Raw genomic sequence first — 24851 nt, forward strand, 5'->3', positions numbered from 1 at the left:
CTAGGGTTCAGATCCTGGAAAAGAAGAGATGGCTTCCCCCCCACCCCACCCCACCCCGCCCACGCCTCAGCCGTGGAAAAGAGGACACACCATGGTCACCTACAGAGCTGCTTCTGGGATCTGGGAGCAAGTGTCTATGAAGTTTGGTCCCCAGTTTGAGTCTCCTCCCAGTGGGTGGAGGGCTCTGGTTCCTGTGTTGCCCTCTTGGGAAGACCTTGCTGTTGGCCCCCCTGGAAGCTGGATGTGCAGAGGCCAGGATCGTGGGTTTGCAGCCAGACGGCCTGGTGTGCAGCCCAGCCTTCCACTTACTGCCTCGGGGCCTCAGTTTCTTCATCTGTAAGAGGGGACTCTCAATCCCCATGCTCCGGCTTCTGCGAGGACCAAGTAAAACATCCCGGGTGAAGGGCTTGAGGCAGGACCCATGGTAAGTGTTTCCCAGTCATCGTGGCTGCTCTGCTCAGGCTGCACGCGGCCAACCCTCCAGAACTGAGGCCCCAACCCGCAGAAATCACCGGCCAACATTCTGTACAGCCACCTGTGGTCTCCCCGGGGTGCGGGGAGTGGGGGGGGGGCCAAGGATGCCAAGAACTGCATTGTTCGGTGCTTTATTTCGCACGTGGGGAAGTAGATACAGAGCTAGGAGGGGGGGGCGTCTCTCTGTCTCCAGAGACTCCACATATCAGCTTCCCCGCCACAAACACCCCCAAAGGGCCGCAGAGAATCTGGTCCTGCCGCACCGGGCACCGGGCACCGGGCACCGGGACCTCGGCAGAGGCCTCTAGGCTGGGCCCGGTTCCGCACTCGCCCCGTCGGTTCCCCGCACGGCCGCCAGAGGGCGCCCGGGAGCCCCGAGCCTCAGCTCCGCCCTCCGCGTAGAATCTTCGCCGCGGTTCTCCCATCCCTCAGCAAGATCGCCACGAAGCCCAGGCTCCTACACCATAGGCCCGTTTTGTTCCCTCTGACTTCACCTCTCGTCCGTGCCTCCCATCGCCACCCCCCAGCTTCCAGCCACATGGGCTTCTGTGCGGTCCCTCAACTCTCCAGGCATGCTCCTCCCTCAGGGCCTTTCTGTCTTGGGTGCTTCCCCCACCCCCAAGACCTCCCTGGGGCTCCCTCCCTCATCTCTTGTATGCTTCTGCTCAGATGTCACCTCCTCAAAGAAGTCTTCCCTTCCCACCTGATCCCGAGTGCCCGAGTACACAGGTTGTTCACTGCACAAAGCACTCACTGGATGGGTGAGGGGGGCTGGAATCCCACTCATTCTGCCCTTCAAAGCTCAGTGGCCAGAAGAACGGGGCGCTGCTTTCTGGTTCACACAAAGGTGTCCTAGGATGGGACTAGCCTTGTCAGGTATCCTCCACCCCGTGTTTTATGATTTGTGTCCCCCCGGCCCCCACTCTCCGGGGGGGGGAGATTTGCTCATGTCCTAACCCCCCAGCATGTGATCTTATTTGTAAATAGGATCTTGGCCCATGTAAGCAAGTGAAGAGTAGAGTAGGCTATTATCCAGTATGGTTTCCTTTTGGTTGTTATTTTTATTTTTTTAAGATTTATTTATTTATTTATTTATTTATGATAGACGTAGAGAGAGAGAGAGAAAGGCAGAGACACAGGAGGAGGGAGAAGCAGGCTCCATGCTGGGAGCCCGACGTGGGACTCGATCCCGGGACTCCAGGATCACACCCTGGACCAAAGGCAAGCGCTAAACCGCTGAGCCACCCAGGGATCCCTGGGTATGGTTTCCTTTTAAGAGGAGACACCAATGCCAAAAAAGGAGGTAGCCACAAGAACCAGGAACACCTGGAAACTGGAAAGTCAAGGAAGGAACCTCCTGCAGAGTTTCTAGGGAAAGCATGGCGCTGCTGGTCCCTTGATGTGAGATGTCCAGCCTCCAGAATGGGAAAGAATAAGCCTCTCTTCTTTTTTATAAGATTTATTTACTTTAGAGAGAGACTGAGAGAGCGCACTGGAGCGGGAGGGACAGAGGGAGCGGGAGAGAATCTCAAGCAGACTCCCTGCTGAGCATGGAGCCCGACCTCAAGACCATGAGATCACGACTCAAGGAGAAACCAAGAGTGGGACACCTAATGGACTTTGCCACCCCAGTGTCCCAAATCTCTGTTCTTTTAAGCCACTCATCCTACAGCAGCCACAGGAAACACTCTGCTTGATTGCTCTTCCCCTCCCCATGTGGTGCTGCACACATTTACAGGTGATCCTCATTTGTGGATGCCCTGTGAGTTCATCTGCTTGCTAACATTTATTTGTAACCCCCCCAAACTCGAAGCACCTGCACAGACGTGCACAGAGCAGCAAAACACTGGAGTCATCCAACGTGCACGTTTCCAACCGGGGTTGAACAAAGCAGCGCTCTGCCCTCTGGTTTCAGCTCGCATACAAACGAGCTTTTCAAGGTCTGTTTAGTGCCACATTTTCACATTTGTGTTTTTGTTGGGGACTTGATGGTTTAAAATGCTCTAGTACTGAAGCGCTATCCATTGTACCAAGCGGAAGAAGGCTGGAACGTGCCTTGTGTAGAACATATGCGTGAGACCAGCTCCTTTCAGGTGTGAGTTATAGTGTTACTGGCCATGAGCCCGATGTGAATGAATCAACAATATATATTAATAACGTGTCTTTACGGAAATAATATATGTAACTCAAGGTTACCTGTATCAAGCAACTTACAAAAATGCTGTGACAGGAGATTTGTAGGAAGCTAACCCTCTATTTCCTCCAGGAGCTGTAGTTCAGTATTTGTGAATTCTGTGTTCTCGGAGACCGCAGACATTTATGGGGGAGTAAGAATCCTGCGTTTGGTTTGGCTGTTTCTTCTGGCTTCTCAACTAATAAGTCAGCTCCCCCGGGGTAGGGACTTTCTCGTCTGCCTTGTTCAGCTGCACCCCTGTGCCTAGGACAGGGCCCTGCACCCAATAAGTGTTCAACAAAGAGTATGTGGAACAAACCCGCACAATCCCCTTCCCCACCCAGGTCTGTAACCAACCCCCAGACTTCAAACAACACCCCCCTCCCTTCCAAAGATCTAAAAGCAATGGGAAAAAATAAATAAAATAAAATAAAATAAAATATAAAAGCAATGGGGCCGAGGCGGAGTCAGTACAGTTTTAAAAAAAGGATCAGTTTTTAATTTACAAGAGTTCTAAATGTACAGAATTCTCCTTTAAAAAAATCGTTATACACAATAAATACAGTACAAAAAAATTTATCTTACAGTACTAGTTTTGTCTCCGAGATTTCAAAATCTGGCGCGGGTGGCTGGCGACAGGAAGAACAGAGGGAAGACTGGCTGGGGAGGGATGGAGGTGTGGGAGGAAGACCCCGGTTTCCTGTTTTGGAGGTGCTCGGATTTCAGTCGAGGGACAGGGAGGGTTCGAAATCTCTCTCTCTCTTGCTCACTCGAGCACACACACGGGGACATGGGACACGTAGAGCTGGACGCGCACACACAGATGTGACACAGGTGCCCAGCAGCACAGGTGCCTCCGAGCCCGCCGGTCCCCGCCTTTCCTTCTACAGCCTGTGGGGGGCGCGGTAGGGAGAGGCCCAGCCAAGGCTCCTGAGGACCCTCCCGGCTTGGAGCGCCCTTGACCGATGCACGCATCTGCGCAGCCACACGGACACGCGCGAACAGTGGGAGCCACCAGGGTACCTCTATCCCTGGCAAACACGCGTGTGTCCCCCCCTCCTCACCAACACACACGAGAGGGGCGGAGTGTGGCTGGAAGCGGGAAGAAATCGGAAATGACACACCGGGATCACCCCCACCTTCGCAGGGGGACATTTTACATTACAGCCCCCTCCCCTAAATCCACAACCCCCACCCAACAACCCAGCAGGAAGTGGGGGAGGAGGCCTTTGTGACTCAAATAACTTAGGCAAGAAAAACTGTCAGGGGATCCCCGGCTCGCGGCCCCCAGGAGGCTGAGGTCGGATGGCCAGCCCGCCCCGGCGTCGCGCGAACGGGGGACAGGGAAGCGAAGACCAGCCCGGTGTTATCTGTTCAACGTCCTGGCGCCGAGGCCACCGTTGTGACTGGAAGGCGGGTAGGCCTCGGGCCTGTGCAGGGGCGACGGGGAGGCCGGCGGGACCGCCGTCGGGGCGGCGTGGGGGTACGGGGGCGCAGGTGTCCGGCCCGGGGCCTGCTGGAGGTTCAGGATGCTGTCGATGGCGCTCTGCAGGTGCTCGGTGAGCGTGTCGTCCTGCGGACTGTCGCTGGAGAAGCTGGCCTGGTCCACGTCGGGCGACTCGGATTTGCGCCGCTTGGCGGGGGGCGCCTCCCAGCCGGGGTCCCTGCTGCCGCTGCCCTGCCCGGCGCCGGCCGCGGGCTCCGGGGGCGCGCCCTTCAGCATGCGCTGGTACAGCTCGTCCTCCACCGCCGCCAGCTCGCGGATCAGCCCGCTGGTGGCCTCGTCCACTTTGGTGGGCAGCGGCGCCGGGCTGCCTCCCCGGGCTCTGGCGGCCCCCGCCCCCGCCCCGGCCCCGGCCCCCTCCCCGGCCCCGCCGCCCAGGGCCTCCACGTTCTCGCGGTACGTCTTCCGCAGGGGCAGCCGGGGGCAGTGGGGGGCCAGGGCCGGGGGCTTGCGGTCGGCGGCGGCGGGCGGCGGGTGGTCCACTGTGCCGTTCATCTGGCCGGGCGCGGGGGGCGGCGGCGGGGGCCGGGGCGGGGGCTCGGCGGCCTTGAGGGCGGCGGGGGGCGGGGGCTGGTGCACGGGGTCCAGGGCGGTGTTGTGGACGACCTTGCTGAGCCCGGCTTCCTGCTTGATCTTGAGCTTGAGGCCGATGCGGCTGCGCGCCTCGTAGGTCTTGATGGGGGGGCGGTTGCGCGAGGGCATGGGGCCGTCCTCATCGGCGTCCAGGGAGGAGGCGGCGGAGGAGGACGAGGAGGAGGACAGGGAGGAGGACGCCCGCGCCCAGGTCACGGAAGGGGAGCCGCCCGCCCCCCCGTGCCGAATCACCAGCTTGGTTGGCAGGTGCAGAGGGGGCTGCGCGGGGGCCCCCGACGCCGAGGAGGGCGGTGGGCCGTGGCCAGGGAGCCGGTGTCCCTCGGAAGAGGCAGCGATGGGGAGGCCAAGCGAGCGGGAGGAAGACACATACTCGTCTGCAAAACCAGGGAGGCAAGAAAACCCGCGGGGGCGGCGAGAGCGTGAGACGCCTGCGCAGCGCACAGCGAGGAGGCCCCGGCGGCAACGGCACCGAGCCTCTGCCAGGCGCGGGAGGGCGCTAAGCCCTTGGCTCACCAGCCCCTCAGGACGCACTGCTGGGTACCCCCCTTCTCAGCAACTCCCAAGCCCCCTAAGGTGCAAGCGGGAGCTGCCACCTGAGCATGGCCCTTGAATTCTGCAGCCACCTTGCTGGCTTCCCCCGAGCCCTGGCTCTGCTCCCCTAATTTCTAGCCCCCCCTGCGGGTAGTGGAACGTCCCCTCCTCGCCAGGACGGAGCTGAGCAGTCCCACAGGGATGGTGGGTGGTGCACCCCTCTTCCTGCCCCCAAGTCTCATTCCACGGCAGGGGCAGGAATGGCGGCCACCTCTGCCTCCCCTCCCCTCCCCTCTCACCGGGCTTCTCCTTGGCCAGTTGTTTGTCCAAGGCAAGGGTGGTCTTCTCCTCCTGAATGAACATTCGGTCGATCATTACCATCTCCGCGGAGGGGCTCACCCTCTGAGGGGGGAAGAGGAAGGAAGAAGAGAGGATGGGCCGAGGAAAGGCCAGGAACGGGGGAGGGCACGTGGGCAACCCGGAAGGATGGGGACAGATTCCAAACTGTCCCTCTGGAGATGTGCCAGCCTCTCCGGTCCTCCCTCCCAGCCTCCCCGCCGCCGCCCCCTCCCACCCCGACCCTGGCCCAGAGCGGGTAAGGGGAGGGGGCGAGGGGTTTCCCAGGGCGGAAGATGCCAGCGCCCTACCCGGGACTCCTCCAGGAGCAGGAGGCGGTATTTGTTGAGCATGGCCTGGGTGCGTTTCAGCAGCTGCGTGGAGACCGTCTCAAACTCCTCATCCACTGCGGAAGGAGAGAAAGGGTCCAGAGGCACAGACGCTGGGCAGCGGGGCTCACCCAGACCTGCACCCAGGGGTGTGCAGAGGGGTGCTTGCATCTGCTCCTCCCCACACTAGGGACTAGGGAGGGAGAGTCCCCGGAGAGTAGGGGGAGACAATGAGGGTTGCCTCACCTTTGTGGTAGTCGTTGGGGGAGGGGAGGGCACCCTGGTAGACATGGTAGGGCAGGAGGCGATGCAGAGCATCTTCGAAGGAGGGGAAGGCCGTCTTGTAGTCAGGGTGTAGGACGGAGCCCTGATGTTTGTGCAAATGTTCCAGAAAACTGGGGGCAGGGTGAGGAGAGACCACACACACACACACACACACACACACAGAGCTGGTGGTGAGGCCTGGAGAAACCAGATCCCGACCCCGAGCCCCCAGGCCCCAATTTAGGTGGCAATATGCGCTGAAGGGGCTAGCACTGTCTCACAGACTCTGGGGACAACCTAAGGGGCCAGGTGCTACAGATGAAGAAACTGAGGCCCAGGGGAACGATATTCTCCACCCAAAGCACATCAACAAGGAGGAAGAGGCCAAGCTGGGAGCCGGTGCCTCAGCTTCGAACTCATCCTCCGTGTTATACCGTCTCCTGCCACCGGGGGTCAGCATGTCCTCAGTCTGCTGCAGGGCCCGCAGCAACCCGGAAGGGCCGGGGAAGGCACCCGGGAAAGGCCCCGGGGAAGGCCCAGGGCGAGGGTGGTCCCTTGGTTGGTAAACTCCCTTTCTCTACCAGGCTATTTTCTACTACAGTGCGCAGCAGTGGGTTATGTCTCTTTACTGTGTGAGTGTTCCTCTCCCCAGACATGCTTATCTCTACCCTGAGCGGAAGACCTGTACCCCCAGTACCCCATGGGGGCCAGAACTCGGTCTTGTGCTTGGAAAATCCAGCACTGGACTGGGCACTCAGTGAGTATTTGATAAACACTTGCAGTAGAAGGAGAGCAGAGGAGAGAGAGAATGCAGGCAAGCACCCAACATTTACCCATTGCCTACCCAGACCCTATCTATCCACCCCAGACCCCATCCATCCATCTAGCCAAACACCCATCAATCCATCTATCCAAATACCCATTTATCCACCCAAACACCATCCATCCAAATACCCATTTATCCATCCAAACATCCACTCAGAATGCCATTCATCCACCCAAACACCCATCATCCAGCTATGCCCCCACTTCAAACCACATCCATCCATCTAGCCAAACACCCATCAACCATCTATTCAAACACTCATCCATCCACCCAAACACCTTCTCAGCACAGTTGGAAGGAATCCTTACCTGACACCCTATCATCACTATTACCACTCTACTCTCTAGAAGGGAAACTGAGGGTCTCTGAAGGAAATTCCATTGCCCCAAACCACAGAGCCAACAAGAGCTGGGGCCTGTGTGACCCCACTTCTGAAGAGTGGTCCCCACGCCCTGCTGCTTGCTCTCAAGCCTCCGGGAAGGCAAGGGTGTGTGCAGTACTACAACTCACCAGGCTTCCTTACTGGGCTGAAGCGTGGGGGGTTTCTTCAGGCTGCTCATCTTGCTCTCATACTGCGGGGCAGAGACGTGAGTGAGGGGTAGCGCCACTGAGAGCCCTTTTCCCTTGGTGCCCTGACCCCCTTTCAACCCCACTTGTGGCAAAGAGGAGAGCGGGGCCCACATCCCCACCCCCTTAGTCCCCCAGGGTGGGGTCCTGGCCCCAGCTGCAGGATGTGCTGCCCAGCACACCAGAGCTGCCGGGCAGAGCCGGGCTGGGCCTGCCTGACTCCCTTCCTGCACATCAGATGGCCTTCGCCTCTGCTAATGGGCCCGGGACAGTTCTCTTCTCGCCCCCAACTCTGCCCCGACTCTGCTCTGGGTCCCTGGCGGTGAGCTAGCCTCAGTGGCTCTCCCAACTCTGCCCCTGGGACGTCAGCATCCTGGTCCCTCCATCTGCTCTGTTCTCTTCCTGCCCTGTGCCTATCTCCCCGAGACGGTCTCTGCCTCAGCTTCCCCCCACACTGGCAGGGTCCCCTCCATTCTGGGCCTCCCATCCCCCCTGCCCCCGCTCTGTCCAGGGTCTCCCCACCTCCTTATTCTTACCTCCCTTGTCCAATGGTCTCCCCACATCCCCCCTTTCCCAGCCTCAAACTCCCTGCTCCTGCCCCCAGAGACGGCCTCCCTCCCCACTCGAGCCACCTGTCGTATGTTCACCCTGAATCTTGGTGGCTCCATCTATCCCACTCTGGCACGCGCCCACCCTGGCTGTCAGAGAGGAGTCTGACGCACTGCCCAGACTCCTCTCTGATGGCCTGTCGGGTAGCCGTCACCGCCCCACTGGACCCTTTCCGGGTTCCCTGGTGACTTCACCTGGGCCCCACCCCCCCTCACCTGCAGCCCAGAGGACTTCCCCGGTCCAGCCACAGCTGCCTTGGCCACGCTCAGGGTCGGGAGGTTGCTGGCAAAAGCTTTGCTCTCGGCAGGAAGCAGAGGAGGGAGGCCTGAGGGTGGGGTGGGGCCAGACAGGGCTCAGGGGTCACTGGCCCAAAGGCCCCTCCACGATGTGACCCGCAGGCCTGCACACCCTGCTCTCCTCTGGCACTTTGGCCCTGGCAACCCTGCCAGTGTGACTCGGGCACCCCCTTGGATCCAGGGAGACAGCCCTTCCTCCTCATCTCCCCATCTCGTGAGGTCACCCAGACCCCCTGGGTGACCCCCTGGGCTGATGTGCCTCCAGCTCCGCCCCGGCCCCCTTCCCATTGCCCCCCTGCCCCCCTACTTCTCCTGCATGGGCTACCTCTCCCCTACCTGCGGTAGCCACGGGTGCCGGGGCAGGGGGATGGCTGGGGGCAGCGGGGGTCCCGGATGGGGCCTGCCCGCCGACCAGCACAGAGGCGGTGGGGCTGGCGAGAGGCCCCAGGTTGGCGGAGGTCTGCGGGGTGGCGGGGGCTCCCCCGGCCTTGTTCTGGAGGATGATCCCGGACGGCACCTGAGGAGGGGGACAGGTGGTTGAGGGGCAGGGGGCACGTGCTAGCAGGGGCGGCGGCCAGGCACCGGGGCTGGGGACCGAGAGAAAGCTGCCCCGTGGGAGGGCTCCCCATCAGACTGCAGGGGGACGGCAGGGCTTGCGGAGCGGGCGGTCCCTGCCTCCAATTACCTGGTGAAATCTCTCGAGCAGAGCCTTCGGCTGGGACAGCGCCGGGAAAGGGGTGGTCACCATCTGGAAGGTCCGAGGAGGCGGTGGGGGGGGCGCTGCGGGCTCAGGGAGCAGGTGGAGGGTCGGAGGGGGCGTGGGGGACTTGTGGGGCCCCTGGCCAGGCGGAAACTGGAGCTGGAAGTCAGCTGGCGTAGGGGCTGGCAGCCTGGTGGACGTATCCGTGGAGGCCGCGCCAGAGGAGGTGGAGGCGGGAGGAAGGTGGGGAGCTGGGGGCAGCGGCCCCTCTGGGGGCTGGGATGGGGGGCGCAGGGGGGGTTGGGGGGGGCCCGGGGCAGTGGGGGCTGGGGTGCTGGCAGGCGGGGGGACCCCCAGCTGGTTCTGGATGACAAAGATGCCAGGCAGGGTGGGGGGTGCCTGGGGTGGGGGGCAAGGGTGCAGGGTGGGCTCTGAGGGCGGACGAGATAAGCTCTGGGGCTGGGAGGGAGGGCGGGAGTGGGGTCGGGAGGGTGGGCGGGAGGGAGGCCTGGCGGGATGTGGGGAGGGCAGGTGGGGGCTGTCTCCCAGAGGGGCTTGGTGAGGTAGTGACGGGGACGAGGAGGGGCCTGGGCCCTTCAGTGGAGCCGCTGCCGGGATCTGGGCAGGGGAGGGAGGTAGAGGGGAGGGGGCGGGGGTCAGAACCAACCTTGGCTCCCATTGCCCCAGGACACTGGGGACCCCAGCCACTCCCACCAGAAACCCTCCTTCTTAGCCACCCCTGTTTTGAGAGAGAGGACTCCACCATGGCTATCCTTCCCCCATCTCTGAACTCCCTGCTTTGCCCATCCACCTCTGTCCCCCCAGCCCCATCCCTCTACCTCTGCTCACCTCACCCCTGCATCTGCCCCCACCTCCTCTCCAGACCTTTTCCTCTGGTCCAGACCCCCTCCCCAACTGCCCCCCTTCCCCCTCCCCCAGGTGAAGGTGAGCTCTGCAGGGTTTGGGGGCAGCAGCAGAGGAAGCATTGGTGGCAGCCGGGGGGGGGGGGGGGGGGGGCACTGCACCAGCTGCCCAGCGGGGAGGCGGGGGGGGGGCAGGGGCAGGGAGCGCGAGCACAGCAGCGGAGGGGGAAGGAGGCAGCTGGATGGGGCGGCATCTGAGCCGCCAGCCCCACGGGGCCCGACTGTCCAGCTCCCCCTGGGGAAGAGGGACACCAGCACAGATGGCTGCAGAGCATGGGGCTGGTGGCTGTGGAAGGCGTAGGGGGAGGGGCGGAGAGCCGGGGCTAAGGATGGTCACTGAGGGGCAGGTCCTTCTAAGTGTCCGTGACCTCTGCCTCCATGTGCCTACGTGGCCGTGGCTGCAGGCCTACCTGGGTGCCATGTGAGCTTGCAGGGATGGGCACGTATGTTTGCACATGCGACCCGGGCACTAGTCTGTGATAACGTACACAGTGACCTTGCCTAAAATGCACCTGAGACAGAGCACCTTGCACTGCCCTCCCCCAGAGTCCTAACCTCAGCTGCCACCGTTTCCCCAGTGAGCACCAGCTGTGTACCCGACCCTGGGCTGGCACCCTTCCACTGTACAGAGTCCACACCCCAGCGACAGCCCACACTGATGTGGCAAGTGCGGATGGCCACCTCCACCCACGTGTATGGTTGTTCCACGGCCCTGAAAGCAGTGAAAATGCTGGAACCATTTCGCAGATGAGAAACCAAGGTTAGGGAGCCAAAATGACTGGTCCCGAGTCTTCCTGCCTTACCCCATCCCCCTGTCCAGGGACTTTCAAGTTGTCTGAGGAAGACTCAGGCTCAGAGCGCTCAGGGGACTGGCCCAAGGCCACTAAGGTCGCCATACCCCAAAATTGGGGCTCTTCGCTTTTAGCCCCCAAAGTGGGCCAACTCATGATTTCAAGCTTCTGATGCCCTGGGCCCTTCCAATACCCAGTCCAAGGCTGGTCCTGGTTAACTCTGGCGATTCAAAACCAGCTCCCCAAACCAATCAATCTACACACACCCCCAACAGCAGAGGGGAGACGCCCTTGGCTCACATAAGGGGCTGCTGAGGTTGTCACCTGGACAGCCCTCTGGTCTGGAGACTTAGAGAGGGTCGTGCCCTTTGACCTGGCGATCCACCCTCCAGGAATCTGTGATAAGCAGCACTGACTGAGGCACTTGCTTGCAGGGCTCCCCGGCTGTGGGACATTTACAACAAAGAACACAGGGAAACAACAATAATGGCCAGAGCAGGCGAGTGGCCGAGTGAGTAAGGAAGACAGCTGGCCACCCCACACCAGCCCCGAGCACACGCTTCCCAGGGCTTCGTGAGGCGGCCAGCATCGACGTGCCAGAAAGCTAAGTGGAATGAGGAGAGCAACACGTTACATGACCGCTGGACAACCGGCTACATTAGATTATGCACAGTGGATAATGGTATTGTCTCGGTGCTAAATTTGCTGAATTCAATAACTCTGCTATGGTCAAGTAGGAGAACGTTCTTGATCTCAGAGGCTGAGACATTAAGGAGTAAAGGAGCAGAATATCTGCAATCTACTCTCAAGCGATTTCGAATAAAAATGTATGCATATTGGGGGGCCTGGGTGGCTCAGTCGGTTAAGCGTCTGCCTTTGGCTCAGGTCATGATCTGGGGGTCATGGGAGGGAGCCCCACATGGGGCTCCCTGCTCGGTGTGGAGTCTGCTTCTCCTTTTCCCTCTGCCCCTCCCCTGGCTCGTGCTTTCTCTCTCTCTCTCATAACGCTCTCTCTCTCAAATAAATAAATTAAATCTTTATTAAAGAAATGTATATGTATAGAGAGAAATGATAAAGCAAATGTAGCAAAACATTTACGGTGGATAAATCTGGGCAGCAGCCAGCTTCCAAGGTGCCCCCCGCCGACCCCCACCTCCTCATTAGTAGGTCACCTCCCACACTGCCCCCTGGTTCGTCTCTGGGACCAACAGGTTTTGCAGAAGTGATCAGACGCTACTTCCAAGATTCAGTTATATAAAAAAGGCCGCGGCTTCTATCCCGGGACTCTCCTTTCTAGTGGATCATTTACTTTGGGGGAAGCCAACTTTGGAGCAGTTATAAGCTGCCCTTTGGAGAAGCCTGCGTTGGGAGGAGCTGAGGCCTCCCGCCAGCAGCTAGTTGTACGAGTGCACCACCTTGGAAGCGTATTCTCCAGCCCACTCAAGCCTTCGGATGACTTCAGCCCTGGTTGACACTTGAGCTAGAACTTCACGAGAGATTACGAGCCAGCACCTTCCAGCTAAGCTGCTTCCAGATTCCTGATCCTTACAGGCTACGTGAGATAAGTTAACGCTTAACGTTGTTTAAAGCTGCTAAGTTTGAAAAAAAAAAAAAAAAAGCTGCTAAGTTTGGAGGTAATTTGTGACACAGCACGGAGAACCAATATATGTGAGTAAAGGGTAAAGAACTCCCATGAGGTCTCTGTGCTATTCCTAGGTCTCTGCCACTATGTGTTTGAGATTCTTTTTCTTTTTAAATTTACTTATTTATTTATTTATTCCTGAGAGACACAGAGAGAGGCAGAGACACAGGCAGAGGGAGAAAGCCGGCTCCTTGCAGGAAGCCAGATGTGGGACTCGATCCCTAAACTGGGATCACACCCTGAGCCAAAGGCAGATGCTCAACCACTGTGCCACCAGACGTCCCTTGAGATTTTTTTTCAATGTTTAAAAATTGAAAAAGTTAATCTCCTACTCCTTAACAATACAGACAAACACAGCCCCTCCCCTTCCAACCAAGTCAAAAAACCGAATGACACAGTGGGGGAAACAGTTGCAATTCATCACACAGGCAAAGCCCATTTCTATCATATATAAAGAGCCTTCAGAAATCACTAAGAATAACCATCAGTGAGATAAAGGGGCAAAGGATAAGTTCAGACAAATGCACAGAAAAGGCAACACAAAAGGCTTATATATTTCAAGAGAGGCTCCACTTCATTTGTAATAAGAGTAATGCAAATTGAAAGCACCCTATGGAACCTTTCCCCACTCACTGAATTAGGAATAAGCCACGTCTCCTATAGGCACTCTCTTCTAGCCCTTGAGGGTCTAAACTGGGCGTGATTCGCTACAACTCCAGAACAATGCAATTCACCAGCAGCTGTGCACATTGCAAGTGCACATTTGCTTTGATCCAGCAAACAGGCTTCCGGGAAGTAACCCGACAGACGCACGTGCACATGTGGGGAATGACAGGTCGACAAGTTGTTTATAACAGCTGTGAGGGGAGGGACAAAGCCTGGATTTGGCCAGTTGGCCTCTGGACAGCATTTACTGGGAAAATGAACGACAGTCTGTCCCTGTGGAGGAATACTTCACAACCATAACAAGGGATCAAGGAAACTCTCCACATGCTGCCAAAGCAAGCACACAACATCCTACCTTCCGGGCGGACAGAAATGGGAAAGAAACGTAAATCCACATTTACACTTTGCTGTACGTGCACAAAGAACCGGGAAGATATACGAGAGCTAAGTAATTGTGTTTTTCTAGAGGGGAAGCTGGGCTGGGAATGCAAGCATGGGTTTGGGACACTTTCCCCTTACTTTAAAAAATGCTTTTTGGAGTGCCTGGGTGGCTAGTCCATTAAGTATCCCACTTTTTTTTTTTTTTAAGATTTTTATTTATTTATTCATGAGAGACAGAGAGAGAGAGAGAGGCAGAGACACAGGCAGAGAGAGAAGCAGGCTCCATGCAGGGAGCCCAATGTGGGACTCGATCCCGGGTCTCCAGGATCACACCCTGGGCTGAAGAGAGGCGCCCAACCACACAGGCGAGGTGGCCCTCTTTTTTTTTTTTAAGATTTTATTTATTTGAGAGAGAGAGAGCATAGGCAGGGGGAGGGGCAGAGGGAGAAGCAGACTCTCTGCTGAGCAGAGAGCCCAACGTGGGGTTCAATCTGAGGACCCTGGGATCATGACCTGAGCCCAAGGCAGATGCTTAACTGACTGAGCCACCCAGGCGCCCCTAACTATCTGACTCTTGATTTCAGTTCAGGTCATGATTTCAAGGTCGTGAGATTAAGTCCCCTGTTGGGCTCCAAGATTCTTTCTCCCCCTCTGCCCTTCCTCCTGCTTGTGCTCTTTCTCTCTCTCAAAAAAAAAAAAAAAAAAAAAAAAGTTTTTTGATGACTGAGCCATGTGAACATAACACCTAATTCTAAAAATTAAAAATGTCTTAAATGGGTGGGGAAAAAATTAGGCTAAAAGGAAATTTCATACTTCCCCTCTCTCCCCCAAATATCACCAGCGGCTTCTGCACGGATTTATTTTCCTTCTATTCTGTGTTTTTGAAATTCTCTAAGTAAGCATGAAATGAGATTTAGAGTCATTTTTTTTTTTAAACTACGACAGGAGTGGACTGTTCACCAAGAGATCCCAGCTAGCTGCCCAGATACAGCTGGCAAGATGCACTCAAATTTACACAGAATGAGAGAAAAGTGCAGAGAGCTGGCACCTTGCAGCCTGGCCAGGAGCAGAGCGGTTGCTGACCTGGGGCTGAAGAAGCTTCTGGAAGAAGCCTTCCCAGGCATAAACCCCATGGAGGTGCAACTGCAATAGCGCTTTCCGGAAACTGTTTGGGAACCAACCAACTAGAAATTTATCCACACATACAGGCAGTGCCTGGGCACCGGAATACTCATAGGAGTGTTACTTGTTGACATACACGGGAAACCACCTTAAGTATTCACTCCAATGTGGAACCAAGTAATAAATCAAGGAGTGTCCATATAATGAAAAACAGTGAGCCTGCAGGAGGCTGCAGCCCACAGGCCAACTCCGGCTGGCCTGGACTGTGTGGCCTATCATATCGTATGACCCAAAGCTGAGAACGGTTTTTACATTTTTAAATGGTGGGAAAGGGATCCCTGGGTGGCGCAGCGGTTTGGCGCCTGCCTTTGGCCCAGGGCGCGATCCTGGAGACCCGGGATCAAATCCCACATCGGGCTCCCAGTGCATGGAGCCTGCTTCTCCCTCTGCCTGTGTCTCTACCTCTCTCTCTCTGTGTGACTATCATAAAAAAAATAAAATAAAATAAATAAATAAATAAATAAATAAATAAATAAATAAATAAATAAATAAATGGTGGGAAAGAGGGACGCCTGGGTGGCTCAGTCAGTTGAGCGCTGAACTCTTGATTTCAGCTCTGGTCACGATCTCAGGGTCATGAGATCGAGCTCTGTGTTGGGCTCCCTGCACAGCAGAGAGTCTGCTTGAAACTCTCTCTCCCTCTGCCCCTCCCCTGCTCATGCTCTCTCCCTCACATAAATAAATAAATCTTTAAAAATGGTGGAAAAAAGGGATGCTGGGGTGCTCACTGAGCACCTGCCTCTGGCTCAGGTCGTGATCCTGGGTTCTGGGATCGAGTCCCCCCATCGGGGTCTCTGCAGGGAGCCTGCTTCTCCCTCTGCCTATGTCGCTGCCTCTCTCTCTCTGGATCTCTCAGGAAAAAATTAATAAATCTTTTTTTTTTTAAATGGTGGAAAAGAAATCAAAAGAATGTATTGCAATTGGCAACGATGATATGAAATTCAAATTTCAGCATCTATACATCAAGTCTTACTGGAATACGTCCACGCTCACTTGTTTTCGTATGGTCTAGGGCTGCTTCTGTGCTGTGATGGGTACCACATAGCCTAGAATGTTCACCATCGGCCCTTTATAGAGTGTTTGTCTGGCTTCTTTTGCTTTGAGGCATTTTCAACATGCCTGGTCCCGTTCAAGCACCTGATTAGCATATATTAACTTATTTACTCCTCATAATAACCCTTTGATACAGACGCTATTATCTTCATCCTCATTTTAAAGGGAAGGAAACTGAGGCACACAGAGGTGAGTGACTTGACAAAGTCACCATGTAAGTGACAGAGTCAGGATTTTGGAGTCCCTGTGCTTAATGACTGACCTGGATGGTGGCTTTCAAACTATACTTAATGCCTGTTAGTAATGGTTCCAGTCATTTTAGTGAGTCATGACCAGCACTTAAAAAGAACACAGGAGGGACGCCTGGGTGACTCAGTGGTTGAGCGTCTGCCTTCGGCTCAGGACGTGATCCCAGGGTCCTGGGATCGAGTCCCTCATCGGGCTCCCCATAGGGAGCCTGCTTCTCCCTCTTCCTCTCCTTCTTGCTGCTTATGCTCTGTCTTAAGTAAATAAAATCTTGAAAAAAAAAAAAAAGAGAGAGAAGAGAGGAAACCAAACAAAAAATATCAGTGTGCATCACGCATGGTATTATCCTGTGAAACTTTTGTTTCAGTGATATGTATACACACACACACACACACAAATACACACACACACTTCTGTGTGTCCCAGACAGTGATATACAATGGAATTCTCATGCAGGGTGGCATTTGAGAAAAGTCTGCAAGTCAGCGATCCAAGAGATACCGCTGAATGAGCAAAGCAAGATACAGAAGGGGGCTGGTGTGCTCCTGTGTGTAAAAAGGGAAAATGCATGCCCACATGTGCACATGCAGGCTGTCACAAGTATCTGGCTCTGAGTTCAGACAATGAGGGATGCCTGCCACGTGCACAGGAGTGGTTCCCAACCTGGGTGAATCCATCCCCCAGGCGACACATGGCAATCTCCGAGGATCTCCATGGTCATCCCAACGGGAGAAGGGGAGCTGCTGGCACCGTGTCTGAAGGCCAGGGATGCTACTCAGCAGGCAACAGGGCACAGGACTGTCATTCATAAATAAATAAATAAATAGATAGATAGATAGATAGATAGATAGATAGATAGATAGATAGATAGGAGAGGGGTGGGTGTCTATGGGGAAAGGGCCTGAAATCCCACGAAAAGCAAGACCCACTTTAACTATATACCCTTTTTTTTTTTAAAGCATATTTTTTAAACTGTGTCTGGTAATGTTCTTTGAATAACAACAACAAAATCTGTGTGTGTGTGTGTGTGTGTGTGTGTGTGTGTGTGTGTGTATGCCTCCTATAAACAATACACAGCAGGCTGAGCTTCCTGGGCAGGGTGGTCAGCGTTCCCTCCCAGAAAAGACAGTCAGGGGCCCCGTCAAGGGACGATTTATTTCAAGAGCCAGGATATTGATGACAAAATCCACCCCTGGACTGTGAGCCCCAAGAGGGCAGGGCCAGGGCTGTCTCACCTGTCCCTTCCTGCAAAAGGCTGGGCACGAAGCAGGTGCCTGGGGAATGTGGGCTGAAATGAATGAACTATGTGATGGTAGAGCTCTGGCCTGGGAGTGCCTCTTACACGCACGTGTGCACACATACATACACACAAGGGGGTACATTGCTGATGTTTATGTGTGTCTATATTTTTCGGTCAATCCACTCACCGACCTGGGCGTTTGTTCATCCATCCATCCATCCGTCTGTCCGTCCATTACCCACCCAACCACCTATCCATCCACTTGCTTACCCAACGAACATTCAAGAACTTCCCGTGACGCCACGTGCTGCCGTAGGCACAAAAGCTGCAGGCGGCCTACAATGTGTCTAGCCCTGTGCTGGCCTGCGGGTGGGTGACTAGGAGTCAGCTCACGGGCATGGCTGACCCTTCTTCTCGAGGTCACCCACAGCATCGTGACTACTCTTACTGTTAATGACAGGTATCTACTGGCTGAATGCCTGCTTTGTACAAGAGCCACCGTGAGGTCGGTGGCTTTATTCCCATTTTGCAGGTAAGTAAACGGTGTCTCAGAGCTTTTGATGCTAAGTTGGGGCTGGGATTCGCGCTCAGGTCTGGCTTTCTCAAGACCTCAGGTGTTTCTCACAACTAAACTCTACGTAGGCTTCAAATCCAGGCCTCACGAAGTAGGTAACCTTGGGCCAGCTACTCAATCTCTGTGCCCCTGTTTCCTCATCTATAAAATGGGGATAGTATATACCACCTCCCTGATGGCAGGTTTCAACGAGATGACGGTTGTGAAGCGTTCTGAACAGCACTTAGAAATAACAGAAACGTTACCATTCACGAAGGGTTTACTGTAGTGCCTTCCTCCTCATGCCTCTAAACCTAAGCAAGCTCCGAACTCTGCCCTGAGTCCTCCTACTTCCCTCTGTCATTGCTATGACCACCCTGATCTTTGCAGCACTGTCATCTTGTCCCTTGAGGATCCCTGGGCTTCCATTCTCGTTGCCCACCAAACCATCTTCCAATGGAAGCCAGAGGGCTCACTGAAAATCATATAATCAGACCATGCCATGGCCCAACTGAAAGCTCTCCAGTGGTTTGGCCAGATCCAAACTCACTGGCCCACGAGGCACTGCCAACCTCTCTGACCTGACCCTCCCTCCACTCCCCTCTAGCCTATATTCCATTCCTTGACATCTCAAGCTCATCCTTGCCCCAGGGCCTTTGCACATGCTGTCTCTTCACACCTTCTCTTTCTTCAGGCCTCAGCTTACATACTTCCCTCTCCCTGAGGCTGTTCCTGCCCACTCTCCCTACAGCGGGTTCCTCCTCATCTATCGAACTATTGACCTACAGCTGAATCACATCTTCTCTGAGAACATTTTTTCCCTTTCATTCCACTGTGGTATGGAGCCAGTAGAAGGTGGGCTCTCATATGGGTGCTTGATTTCTTCAATAAATTATTTTCTCCATTGATTTAGCCAATGAACGCTTACCAGGCGTCTGCTGTGTGCCAGGCACCGTTCTGGCCAGGAGGGATACGGCAAGGACAGAATAGATCAAACTCTGCCCTCATGGACTTTACGGTACAAGGAGAACAGGATAACAAGGAAGTGAGACAGCCGGTCACGTGGTGGTAAGTGCTACGGAGAAATATGAACCAGGCGAGGGTCAGGGAGGGCCGGGCTGTGGACGGAGCAGGCTACAGGGTAAGTGGGGTGACCAACTTGTCCTGGGTGGCCTGGGATGGTCTCAGTTTTCAAATGGAAAAGTTCTCAGGGTACCGGGTAAACTGGAACGGGTGGGGTCACCGTAGGAGCTAGTTTAGAACGTGCCTGTGCCAGGCAGGTGCTCTGTGAACATGTGAAGTGGCAGGGCACAGCCACGGTGCTTGGGGGAGACTCTACGGACCCCCCAAGTACAGCTGACCACAGGAGGCTTGGGGAGGGGAAGCCGCTGGCCTGAGGGACCGAGGCCTGCATCTGACCCATTCCAGAGACACTGCTTCCAGCTTGAGTGGCTCACAGGCCAGGCGGCTCCTGGCCTCCTGCCCCTCCCCCACTTCTGCTTCTTTCTCCTCCTGGGGGAGAGATGGCCTGATGCCATCTTGGCCCTGTGTTCAAAACTACGCCTCTGGGCTGGATCCTGCTCTACCCCACCACGACAATAAAATAATGGTAAGAGCAAGTGTTTATCGAGGGCTGACGCTGTGCTAAGCATATGCCAACTCACTCCCCACAGGCCTCGAAGAAACCATTATTTCCATTTTCCAGATGAAGAAATCAAGGTTCAGCAGCCACGGGGAAGTGTTCAGGGTCAGCACAAGGCCAGGGACATACTAACTGCCTTCCTTCCCCAAATAATCTGTTTAAGGGAAAGAAGAAACTGGTTGCTTAAGGTCACACATGGCAAGCAGCAGAACCTGAGAGTGAAATCACGGCTGTTTAAGGCCAAAGCCCATGCTGCTTTCTGCCATACTGACCTTGCTGACATCATTCCCCCTCCCACCTCATCTACCTATCCGCCAGTCCTTTCTGAATGAGTACAATATCCACCCTCACCACCACCCCCAAAATAAAAAGTAGCCCTCTCTGAATTCTCATGTGCCTATGACTCATATGAGACAAAGGCTAATTTTCCTAATATGTAAAGAGTTTCTACAAATCAACAAGAAAATGACCAGTGACCCAGATTTTAAATTTGGCAAGAGGTACAAGAAGCCAACTCCACAGAAAACATAAATAGCTCTAAATCTATGAAAGCCTGCCCAACCTCATTCACAGTATGAAAAGGTTTCCTACTTTTCACCTACCAGACTGGCTAAGTTCAAGATACTGCTGAAGTTGTGGAAAAACCAGGCATAGGCAATATACTGCTGATAAAGGGTAAACCGATTTATACTCCACAGAGGACAATCTGGCAGCATCTGTCAAAACTGCAAGGGCAAATGGCCTTTGACATACCCAGCACTTGCCTCTTTAAGAACATACCCTACAAAGTGACATACGTACAGTCATTCTTTGCAGCTTCATTCAATACAGCTAAAGATTGGAAGTGACCTGACTGCCCAAGAAGGACTGGGTAAATAAATAACAGTGGAGTACTGTGTGGTCCTATGAAAGAATGATGTACCATCTCTCTCGAAAGGAAACTTTAAATGATAAAAAGATGCAAAACTGAATGCAGAGTATGCACCATGTTTGCAAAAATGGGAGGGAGAGAATCCAGGTGCCATTTTCCTTGTCCATGTGTGGAAAAGGATGCAAGAAACTGCCCTCGGGGAGGGAAAGCAGGAGGCTGTGGTTCAGGAGCAGGGGCTTCTCAGCTAGAACTTTGGTAGCTTTTGAGATCTGAACCCTCTGAATGTACCACTGATCCAGATCCGAAAATAATTCGAGGAAAGAACTGCCTGCTGTGTGCACCTCTGCCTAGAGTGTGGGCTCCCCCAGGTCTGGCCCTGGTCTTAGGAGTCCGGGACTGTCAGAAGACTCTCAGGAAATATCTGGGGAGTGAAGGAGCACCCTTCCCAAGCCAGCAAGACAGAGAGGCAGGCGGGGCAGCCAGAGCAGCGAGGAAGGAGCGAGAGGAGGGGCGGCAGGGGCGAGCTCGGTCTGAGCTGGGACAGAGGCTGCCGGGGTTCATCTACCTGGGGGGCCGGCGCTGGGGAAGCCTGGCTGTCGGGGGCCTGAGGGCCGAGGCCAGCTCCTTTGGCGATGGGGGTGCTCGGGGCTGGGTCTTGGGCGGGAGGCGGGGCGCTGACTATGACCGAGGCGGGCACGGAGAGGTGGGGCCCGTCTGCAGAGAGGGGCTGCTGGCTCCTCTCCTGAAATGGGCAGCCCGCACAGGGTCAGAAGGCCGCCCCATGGACCCGCAGCCTCCCCTCCCCATCCCGAGACCCCGGCCTCCCCGAGGCTCCGGAGAAGGGGGTGCTGGGAACCGGGCAGAGGGGCACAGAGAGGCTGGGCGCAGAGGCCAGGGAGGCTAGGAGCCCCGGGGTCCAGGCACCAGGGAGGCCGGAGCCCCAGTCCAGTGCCCCCTTTTCCCCGTAGATCTTCAGCTCCACCTCGCCCGCAGCCTCCGGCCCCATCTGTCCGAGTCTTGCCCACTCCCTCTGTGATTCCCATGCCCTCCAGCAGGAGGACGGATGCCAGTCGGCCAGCCAGGGAGGCCCCCTCCTTGTCTGTCAGCACCTGTCACCTCAGGGCTTCCCCCTAGGGGACGTGCATCCTGGGAGCAGGAGTGCCACCTCTGAGATGCTCTCCCTAGCCCACCAGACCCTCCCCAGTCGCCTCCACCACACAGTTGTAGCTCCAGCTCCTGGCCCGTCTCCACCGCACTCCCCTGTCCCTACCCTGCTCCTCCTCACCCCCCACTTCCCTGCCAGCCCAACCCCAGTTACCTGAGGCAGGAACATCTGCAGGGAGTCCTGAGTGAGGATGGCCGTGGTGGCGGCAGAGGGCGGCTGTCCCAGGACGATCTTCTCGGGGCTGGACGCCAGGCCTGGGCTGGGCTGGGGGGTGGTGGCCTGAGGCGGTGCGGTGGCCTGAGGGGTAGGGGCCTGCGGGGGCGGCGGCGGCTGCTGCTGCTGTGGCTGCTGCTGCGCAGGCGGCGGCGGCTGGAGGCCCAAAGGCAGTGGGGTGCTGACCGCCGGCGGCGCCTGGGGGGCCGTCTGCACGGCGAGGACAGGCGCGGCCTCTCCGGCGGCGGCAGGGGTGGCCGGCTGCACCAGCCCATCAGGGGCGTTGAGCATGGCCACGGCGCTGGGGGGCAGGGTGACCCCCTGGAGGACGGTAGTGGCAGCGGGGCCGGTGGGCGCCGGCTGGCTCTGCGTGGGCAGGCTGCCCGCGGCCAGTGACACGGGCATCTGGAAGAGCGCCGGCTGGCCCACCTGGATGGGGGCGGCCGAGAGGATGTGGGCCGCGCTGTGGGTCCCGGAGTGGGGGGCCAGCACGGGGCCCAGGCTCAGCGGACCCGCCAGGTTCTGGTTGGTGAGGATGGGGTTTGCAATGAGCTGTCCGCCCGCGTGGGGGGCCGCGGCCGCCAGGATCTGCCCCCCGACATTGGTGGGCAGGGCCGAGAGCGTCTGGGGGAGCTGGACAGCGGGCGCGCCGGGCAGCAGGAACTGGTTCTGGCCCGGCAGCATGTGCTGGGCGGGGATGACGATGCTGCTGCCCTGGTTCAACAGGTGGACGCTCATGGGCTTGCTCAGGGCCCCGGGGGGCTGCGGCGGGGCGGCGCCCGTCGTGGTGGCCGGAGGCTGCTTGAAGACATTGGCCGGCAGGGCAGGCGCGGGGAAGCCCGACAGCACCACGTTCTGGCCGGCCTTGCCCGCTGCCATGAAAGTCAGGTTCTGGGGGGCCTTGGGCTGCTGCGGGAGGCCCCCGGCCTCGCCCTGGATGGTGAGTGTGGTGCCCGCGGGGGCGAACGGCTTGGGTGTCAGCTGGTAGAGCTTGGGGGGCAGCACGCCGGCAGGCTTGGGCTGGATGGGCGTGGGCGTGCGATGCAGGATCACGTTGGGCGCCGGAACCAGCGGCGAAGTGCCGAGGCCGGGGGCCACCGCCAGCGGCTGCCCCGAGGGCGCCCCGCTGGCCGCCGCCGTGGCAGCTCCCGCCCCTCCGAACACCGAGTTCCCATTGAGCGTGGTGGCCACGGCGGTGGGGAGGTTCTTCTGAATGACCAGGCCGGCCCCCTGGGGCGAGACGCCGGCCGATGCCAGGGTCACCGGCTCCGAGGGGCCGGCTGCCGAGGCCAGATAGCCGCTGACGGGCACCTGCTTGGCCAGGAGCTGGGAGGTGGGCGGGTTGAGTGCCATGACGGGCTGGCCCACCACCTGGATGGGCGCCAGGCCGAGCGTGGCCGCCGTGGCGCCCCCGGGACTGCCGTTGGGCAGGCCCTGGAGGCCCGGGATGGGCTGCAGGGTCACATTGCCCAGGCCCACGGGCTGCAGGAAGGGCTGGACGCTCAGGGCTTTGTTGACCACGTCCTGGGGTGGCACCAAGGCCTGGTGGGTCAGCACGGTGGGCGGGGCCTGCAGCCCCAGCAGGTCGGTGCCGCCCGGGAACAGGGCCTGGGGCCCAGCGGCCACGGCAGCGGCCCCACCAGCGCCGGCCGGGCCTGCTCCACCATCGGCGGGCTGGAGGGTGGGCAGCTGGAAGGGGCCCAGGTCCAGCTCGGCCTCGGCCTCAAGTGTCTGCTCAGTGATATTGGCCTCTTGGAGGCTCTGCTGGAGGATGTCGCAGGGCTGGTCGGCGCCTCCACCACCCCCGCCGCCGCCCCCTGCGGCAGGCGAGCCCAGGATCGCATCTTCCAGGAAGTCTAGGTCCACGCTGGGGGCTGGCTGCGTGGGCTCTGGGCTCAAGTGGTTGCCAGAAGCTTCTTGCACATGGAGCTGGAGACGGGGTAAGGTGGGAAAGGAAGAGCAGAGGTTAGCAAGCGGCTGGTTCGGGGCACAGCCGAAGCAATAGGACCCTGGTGCCTGTGCAATATGGGTGGAGGAGAGAAGATTCCAGCTGGAAGTGGCCAGACCTAGGGTCGAATGCCAGCATCACCATGGCTTAGTCATTCAACCTGGGGCCTGCTTACTCTGGCCTCTCCCTCTATACCTATGAATAGAATGGAATAAAAACCATCCTTTAAAGAGCCATAAAGGCTCATCATACTTACCTGCAATCCCAAAGCTTGAAAAGGCTCTGAAAACTGCAAATGTCTTCCTAACTCATTTTGGTGGCAAAACCTGACCAAAAGTGACAAGGGGCGTTCAGGGAGGGCTATAATTTGTCCAAGTAATGTGACTCTTCTCGGGTCTGACCACAGAAAGGTGAATGTGGATGTGTTAGGTGACATTCTGCATCATTTTCCCAGAGTCTGGAAGATTCTGGATTCTGAAATGTGCCTGGCCCCAAATGTTTCGGATAAAAGACCACGGCTGTGCTAAAGACAGTAACAGCTACTGCTGTGAGCCTGCCTTTGCGCCCCCGGCGCTGGGAATGACAGGTCTACAGTGTCTTCTACATTGTCCCGGATCACAGTCCCAGACAAGTGCAATCAATCCACACATGAATATCTGAGCAAATGTTACACAAGTGACAATTATACTCAGAGCATGTAATCCCCACTGGTATTTGACCAGATGATAGATCAAAATTTAGCAGTTTAAAAGATTCAGAGTTAAACGACATGGAGGGCTTATAGCCATACCTGCCACCTTAGCAGGTGTGCAAAAAGCACCATCTAACATTATTATGCCATCCATATTGTTGTCATTGGTAATGGGCTCAGTGAGGTGGGCACTGTCCCCCATCCTCCTTTCCCAGACGGAGAGAGGGGAGTGCTGGGGCAGAGGGGGCCCCTGCTCGGCCCCCCACCCAGAACCAGGCAGTTCTGAGTTCTTAACCACTAAATAACGACGACCAAACCCACCTCCTAGGACAGTCATGACATTCGCTGACCTCACATACGGGAGGCTGAGAACCTGACCAGGGACTTTACGAGTACTAAGAAAGATGGTAATACTGACAGTAACGATCACAAAATAAGAAC

At 56.9% G+C, this 24851-nt stretch overlaps 1 protein-coding gene and 1 long non-coding RNA gene across 8 annotated transcripts in view; one reads left to right on the forward strand and one right to left on the reverse strand.

The window, feature by feature from the left end:
• Window positions 1–3118: 3118 nt before the first annotated feature.
• Window positions 3119–24851, reverse strand: part of BICRA (BRD4 interacting chromatin remodeling complex associated protein) — an 83263-nt gene continuing 61530 nt past the window's right edge. For 3 of the 6 annotated variants that reach the window (XM_072773392.1, XM_072773383.1, XM_072773378.1), the window contains 10 exons: window positions 21712–23700; window positions 20959–21135; window positions 9189–9821; window positions 8840–9020; window positions 8423–8532; window positions 7542–7603; window positions 6188–6336; window positions 5924–6018; window positions 5576–5678; window positions 3119–5119 (listed from right to left, as the gene is read on the reverse strand). In XM_072773392.1, coding sequence (XP_072629493.1) covers window positions 4014–5119; window positions 5576–5678; window positions 5924–6018; window positions 6188–6336; window positions 7542–7603; window positions 8423–8532; window positions 8840–9020; window positions 9189–9821; window positions 20959–21135; window positions 21712–23700 — 4605 coding nt within the window. In that variant the 3' untranslated portion in view covers window positions 3119–4013. The remainder of the gene's footprint in view (window positions 5120–5575; window positions 5679–5923; window positions 6019–6187; window positions 6337–7541; window positions 7604–8422; window positions 8533–8839; window positions 9021–9188; window positions 9822–20958; window positions 21136–21711; window positions 23701–24851) is intronic. The other 3 variants (XM_072773403.1, XM_072773394.1, XM_072773411.1) reach the window with 3 other exon arrangements.
• LOC140603014 (uncharacterized) lies at window positions 3928–11753 on the forward strand. 2 transcript variants are annotated; one of them, XR_012006047.1, is made up of 3 exons: window positions 3928–4064; window positions 10673–10886; window positions 11352–11753. It is a non-coding gene; the product is annotated as an uncharacterized lncRNA (long non-coding RNA). The 2 variants fall into 2 exon arrangements; XR_012006041.1 differs by having other exon boundaries at window positions 3930–4064; window positions 10705–10886.

This window comes from Canis lupus, chromosome 1 (genome assembly GCF_048164855.1).
Source record: "Canis lupus baileyi chromosome 1, mCanLup2.hap1, whole genome shotgun sequence".
NCBI lineage: Eukaryota > Metazoa > Chordata > Mammalia > Carnivora > Canidae > Canis > Canis lupus.